The sequence below is a fragment of the Osmerus mordax genome, chromosome 23 (assembly GCF_038355195.1).
Source record: "Osmerus mordax isolate fOsmMor3 chromosome 23, fOsmMor3.pri, whole genome shotgun sequence".
In the NCBI taxonomy this organism is placed as follows: domain Eukaryota; kingdom Metazoa; phylum Chordata; class Actinopteri; order Osmeriformes; family Osmeridae; genus Osmerus; species Osmerus mordax.
Genome location: NC_090072.1, coordinates 7166541 through 7173828, shown reverse-complemented (window position 1 = coordinate 7173828; position 7288 = coordinate 7166541). Strand labels below are relative to the sequence as shown.

General features: G+C 40.8%; 1 protein-coding gene across 1 annotated transcript in view; it reads right to left on the bottom strand.

Annotated features, from left to right (window-relative positions):
- Nucleotides 1-309: 309 nt before the first annotated feature.
- Nucleotides 310-7288, bottom strand: part of LOC136967381 (adhesion G protein-coupled receptor L3-like) — a 66555-nt gene continuing 59576 nt past the window's right edge. Inside the window, exon 5 of the mRNA XM_067261147.1 lies at nt 310-416. Coding sequence (XP_067117248.1) covers nt 310-416 — 107 coding nt within the window. The remainder of the gene's footprint in view (nt 417-7288) is intronic.

The following is a 7288-nucleotide window of genomic DNA, read 5'->3' as shown; positions in this document are numbered from 1 at the left end:
TTGTCGACTTGGAGCAGACTGGCTCTACTTAAGGGGGTCAACTTTATCTCTGTTAGTAAGAGCTGTTGAGTAGCTTTCTGCTGCCGGGAAGGTAAAATACACAACCACTTAACAGAGCCACATGTTGCTTTCTATACTGCTGACATTCCACCCATTTAAACAAGGCCAACGAAAGAGTTTTGTAATGTTTCAGGATTTACACCATTTGCAAAAATAGGCATTGTTATTCTGTCAACGGCCTTGTGTTATTGGCTAGATAAGTGGACTTTTGAAAGCCATTCTGAAGAGCTTCTCTGAAACATAACCGCCTTAATAAAGATATTCATTACCGCTAAGATGCGACGCCATCTGCATAGACGTGTTTACACGCACGCCTGTGGCTCCCTTAGCCAATGAGGAAGCAGCGTTAAACGGGTCTGGAACAGGCACACAAAGACAAACAGGAATGTGTATCCACCGTCTATATCCAGACGTAAAGTAACAGTGTAGCTTACGTTCAACATTGATCCCGGACTTCTTAATAATGTCAATCTGACAACCTGAATGAACTGTTGTTTCCTGCAGGTAAACTTTGTCTTCTGTCTGAGTCATTCAACTTGAATTAACCGACTACCTGGATGACATTTCGATGCACGAGCAGCGAGAGAGCTGGAGAGTCAACATAAACAGATTATTTGTTTGCCGTCCTTGTCCCTCGTAGTGCATGTCTAGCTCAAAGTGGTCTTTTCTTTTATGGAGATGTATTTATAAATGTAATTACAGCAGCACACTGTCGACTAGATCGATATGCTTCATCAATATGTACTTTGTTGAAATCCATATTAGGACCTTGGATGACTGACAATAACTTTAGTATGTTTGCTTTAGCCGGTGTCTGATGAACTGACTTTCAATAAAATAATGGAAATTGTTCATTGATTACCAACTGAAATGGTTTGATTTGTTTTATGCTTGTAATTAATATGATAAGTGAATTACATAAGTTTTTAGTATACGTATCACACAGAAGTACAAAAGGTCAATTTTTAAGACTGCAACCATGCAATATCACAAAGGTGTATTTGGAGCCAGTGGCACAACAGTCAGTTCATTTCCCTGTCTGTATTTTCAGGCATAGTTCCACTTTCGCCAGAGTTGAGGAGAATAATGGTGTCTCAATCTATGGACACATGGGCCAGCCTCATCCACACACAGACTTCTTGTGTTATTGAACAGATCCCAGTTGTCAGGGAGGGCCAAAGCCCTTCTTCTGTGCACCAGCTCACAGGCAGTGTGAGGTGATTACTGATCAGGCCAGGGAAGTGTGTCTCTTTGTGCCGTGGTTGTGTAAGCACAGGACGGCAGGGTTTTCAGGGACGAGAACGCAAAAGAGGCCATTTGTCTTTTAGTGTTCAATTTGACTTTCCTTCCAGTTTGGCAGTCAAGGTTAAGTTGTAGTTTTCTTTATAGAAATAGTAATGCTTAAAAGATCGTCTTACTTATTGGGATTGCCACTTGCGTGACTCTTCCTATAGGCTTGTGTCATTTACTCCAGGACAATTTCATAAGTTCCAGAATGTGTCAGATAAACGAATCAAACATGAATACCGAGCACTCTTTGATCCTGTAGTAAGTGTCAATTGACAAGGGTGCCATCTTAACATTGTGTGACCCCAAAAATATAAAGAATATACACAAAGAAAACAAGATGAAAAAATCATGGCATCTAAACCCTGTCATTCATGCATCGGATTGGATAAGCTGCCTTCCAAAACCAGAAGACCTACTTTCATAACATCAGCAGTAATTCAAGGGCACATTGATCCTGTTTCTATGAAGCATTCCCTGTAGGTTTGAAGGGCAGTGCAATATTCTGAATTAATGTACGACAACTTGTGTCACGTTATGCACCGAGGGGTATCTGGCTTTCTGGTTAATACTGTGCCCCCGCAAGTCAATGATGTTTGACAAATGAGGATAGATGGACTAGTGTATCAATTGTCTTGGATACATGAGAATCTCAATAATTGAACTTGCTTTAAACCAATACTATTCCACTAGCCTGTATCACCTCATAGGAATGTAATTACCCCAAAGGTGACCTACCAAAAGGGAGACAGACAGGAGGGGCTGTTTTCTCATCTCGACAGTCGCTCAACATTCTTTTCAGATTTCAGATATTATTACGTTTATTATTACTTCCAAAACCTTGAACAACAAAAATAACGATCTTAAGTGAATGCAGATCAAAGCATCTTCTATCCGTATCCCTTGGGCTGTGATTGGAATCAGACTTGAGTTTTGTGGCCAGATTGATCACTGTTTACAAAAATACCACCATAGTGATTTATTTTTAGGACACATATTTGAATGTAGCTATGCACAATATCCCATTATGGAAATGAAATAACATGTTATCTGAAACACTGATTGTTATCATCTTAATAAGGAATATATAACAATACAGATTAGAACTACTGAACACTCCCTGATACCATTTCTATTAAACTAAGCATTTCAAATTAATCTGTGCAAAATATCCTGGCTATGGAAGTAGATATCATTACAAACAATTTAGAGCCCTCCAGATCATTTGAGGTTATACAGTGGAGACGTCAACAGCTTTGACAGCAGGAAATGCAAGGTTGCCGTCTCCAGAGACATTATGCAACTTGCGCCTCAAATTTCCCTGAGTGCAACTCCCCTCATTTCGGAGATGATACAATTAAATCTCCATCTTACCAGGATGCTGAGTGATCCGATTAGAAGACCAGGCAGATGATGACTTCATCTTCCTCTGCCAACTGTTGAGGGTTCTATTTTTGCGTTAGCATTCTGCTAACTCTATCCACCCTGGTGATGGAAGCAGATTGATGATACACATTAGCGAAGTAGATTCAGTACCGTAATGTTATCTCATTACAATTACAAGATCGAAGCAGTTATGAATATGTCCCAGGAGTCTCCGATTGGAGACTTCTTCAAAAGAGTATGTTGATCATTTGTTTAGGATTTGCATTGCAAGAGGAAGGATTTACTTCTTGGAACAAAGTATTTTAAATTCAAGTCTAGATGTCTCTGCCTGAATAGTCGTTCAGCTCCTATAAATGGTCATATTTTCTCTATTACAGGGGGAAATCTATCTGCAATCTGTATTCATCAATCGTTTAATTCACAGGCATACTGATGTTAATCAACCAAGGTCAGGAGACTACATGGCTTGCTCCCCTGCTTAACTTTTTACCTTTTGATCCGGATTGTTCTTCGTTAAAAGGCACATAACCTTTCTGGGAAACATCAGAGCGGTTGTCAGAACGCGGTCCTGGTCTTCGCGGGCCGGGCCTCTTTTCAGGACTTCATAAGGACGCGTAGTGAGAGAGCGGCGGCTGGGTTTCAAGGTTTCAGGGACGCTGGCGGGAAGTCTGGGCCCGTCGCACCTTCCCCGCTGCGCCGCTATCGCCCGTTTCAATCTACAATATGCTGATTCTATCATAATAAAAAAGAAAATTGGCTAAATCCCTGGGGAGAAGGCCCTAATAGAAAATAATGCTGCCCTTGAAACACTGCAGGCCTCTCTTTGATTAGATGATGCTATCTTTGTTTAGACTTGGCCAGGCAGGGCATGGCCATGTGTTCATATATTTAATTAAAATACCATTGCCCCCGCTGACAAAGGGGACTTATCTTTTGTGTGAGCGCTCTCCCTTCTTCCCCCTCTAATTCAAAGATTATCTGTGTTGATTGGCACTTGAACTGGAGTGAGGTGTGATAGGGAAACAAGCCGGGCTGTTTCTGCACGGCAGACAATCCCAGACATTTTTTGGTGACACAGGCTCGCCCGCAGGCCACCTTGACAAACAGCCAAACATCCAATCGTTTCCTTGTGCAATATCACTCTCTTCCAATCAGTAAGATGCTCTTAGCCACAGTATTCAACACATGTACTACACATTGCGAGCATTGCAACCTTGATGAAACTATTTCCACAAGAACAGTATGATCTCCAGAACTTTGCGAAATGGCTATTGATCATCAGAATGTTCCAGGACAAAATGGGTATTAACTTCCGAGCTAAGCACTGGCGCACAATCCACCCTTTAATATGAAATAATATGTCTGTGAAAATATAGTCTTACAATATAAGGTTCTGCTGTGAAAATAAGGAAAACAAACTAAAGAAATGATGGGTGTATTGCATGTTGTTGCTGCGGCTAGTCATGTAACAAGTGTCAGTCTGCCTGTGTGGGATCATGCAGCGTGCTGTATTTCTTGTGACACGCAGGTCCCTAGGCTGTCATTAGTGTGTCTCTGCCCCCGGTCGGACCATCTCTGGTGGCCGAGGCCGTTGTTACCATCATCTTACAAATGTGGCTTTGTGTGAATGTCAGCCAGTCTGTTTGTCTGTGGCATTAGAAGCCAGGCCAGTCCCAGGTGAAGAGGAGATGTTCTGTGGGAAGGCATTTTAAGGGGCAAAAAGACTGTCTGTAAAGCAATGGGAGGCATGTTTATGGGTGAGATGGGGAACGGGTGCCTCAGAGTACAGTAAGGGCAGAGTAGGCTGTGCATTTCATGCGTGCATTAAATAAGTGTACAGGGACCTACATGGTGTTGATGGATGTATATACATGGTCAAGAGGTGCTATTTCTTAGATAGGGCCTATTTTTTGGAAGCATATCTTCTCTTTACCATACATTTAATAGGCTGAAGCATGTACAGCAAGTTAATGCCATTTCCCTTCAACGTATAATACTCTGATAGTATAATGTATTGTATTACACACTTAGCTTGTAGTTTGGTCTACAAGTATGCAAGCCTAACAGCTAATAGTGCACCTAACTATTGAGTTAATAGTTAACATAGCCAGTGAAAATGGTGGTAAGCAGTCTTGACAGTTTTCATAAACCAACTCCCCCCGCAACTCTTCTATGACTGTAAGGCTCTTCATAAATCCACTAAGTTTTGAGAGCTGTTCAAGTTAAACCATGACTTTGGTCCAGTAAGGTACACTATAGAGCAGAAAGTGGAAAACATTGTGCAAATCCCCTTCTATCTTAAATCAATGTTATCTCAACAAAATGGATAGAGAGGCAGTTTCTTTTATTTGCCAGGACTGTCATGTTGTCCCAATACACAGAGCTAGAGATGACATTGATTCACCTTTGGTTTTGAATTCTGGAGGGCATTTGACCATTGATTTTTTATATATATTTTTTTCCTAAGAAGAGCCGAGATATGAAAGTGCCATTCTATCAGCTTGCTCACAGCTATTTGTGTATATGAACATATAAGAACATTTGTACATCTCATATGTGTATATGAGATGTACAAATGTTCTTAATGCACAGACACACTGCACATGCACGGACACACTCAAGCAGAAAAGCAGATTGGCCAACCAGTAACCTATACACGTGTGACACTTTTCCAATAGAATTTCCTCAACTGGACAAGCCAGCCATCATTGCTGCTTCACCTTATCAACACCTCCAAAACAACCCCCAGAAGGCTTTCTCCTTCAAAACAGGTTCAAATGTACTATCAACGTAAGCCCAAATTGACAGTACTTAATTTACAGACTTCCCATGCAGTAAACTCTTATTGAAGAAAAGAAACTGAGATTTATTATCTACCTTATATTCTAAGAATCTGGATACAATTTTCCATGAAGCATGATGTAATGGCATGAGCAGGGTAAAGGAACAAGGTGAACCAACTAACATTGTAGTTTGGCAACGTTAAAAAGTGGAGAGGCTGCACTGCATAGTGATTTGACTGAATTTACATGAACATTATGTATTGACAAATATGGACGCATCAAGTATTGAAAAATATGGACGCAATTTGTTTTAGTTTAATATAGTTGACAGTGACACAATGTAATGTTAGTCATGTTTAAACAGTATTCTTTTTTCCTTAAAAGAAACAAGGAGCTGTCTCCTTGTCTTATCCTTTTAATAGGCTACTGTATATGGACCTCAAAACATTTTAAATCCAATCAAATAAATCCAATTTGAACACAAACTGACAGAGTGGTTCTTTTGGGGAAATGTCACAATGTCAATTTTCACTGGTTCTTCAATAATTTGAAGAAGTTTAATTGCCAGGCCAATTAAACGGCCAGCACTGAATAACACGATCCTTATTCACAATTTCTCTCAACACATTGTTTTATGGAAGTGTCAAACACAAAAAGCATACAACAAAGGTGTTAAAATGTTTGAAGCAGGACAGTTGGGACATGCAGCAAACCAAATTAGCTTTTTTAGCTGCACAGGGAAAAGTGTCATTCCTTTGGGATAAAGGAACACTGTGGATGGGCAATGGAGGTAGAGAAGGGAGGGAGTTGTGGATGGACATCGTCCTTCCCTGTCAGTAACAAGGATATCTCTAGTCACGTGCGGTGTCAGGGGAATGTGTTAGCGTAAAGCATTTACTAAGGGGATTTGAAAGTCGGATATGAAGGATTTCACACGCCCAGTAAAGTACTGGAATGTCAGTGAGGAAAATCTGTTTGTAATGCTACAAATTTCCTCAAATATTCAAGGCGGGTGTAAGTAATAACTTGTTATGCAAGGTTAAGGGAAATACTGTGACAAAATTTTTTTGTCATGAAGTAAGCTACAAAACACCTGTGCAAAACCTCCTTTTATCATCTCCAAAACATCTCCAAACTCCGCCCAACTTGAACCCTGTCAGATGCAGAGAAGCTCGTCCACACCTTTATCTTCTCAACAAGACTGGACTACTGTAACTCACTTTTCACTAGGATCACTGGCAAGAACATCCAGAAGCTGCAGTACATACAAAACAGCTGCCAGGATCCTGTTGAGAGTCCGGAAATATGAGCACATAACACCCATTCTACACTAACTACACTGGCTCCCTGTCTCATTCCGTATTGACTACAAAGTCCTACTACTCACCCATAAATGCATAAATGGACATGCACCTCTTTACCTACAAGAACTCATCACTCCCCAAACATCCAACCGCACCCTCAGATCCACAAACAGCTCGCTCCTCCTGGTCCCCAACACCAAGCACCGCGCCATTGGGCGACCGGGCCTTTTGCACGGCAGCGCCGCACCTGTGGAACAGCCTCCCTGACCAACTTAGGGCAACACAGACACTGGACTCTTTTAAGACTGGCCTAAAAACCTTTTTATTTAGAAAGGCGTTTCTTACTTTTTAAATTGATTTTATTATACTTTGTCTTTAACTATGTTACTATGTACTGTGGCACTCTGAGATTCAGCTGAATGTAGAGTGCGTTATAAATTAAATTAATTATTATTACATTGCAGGTTT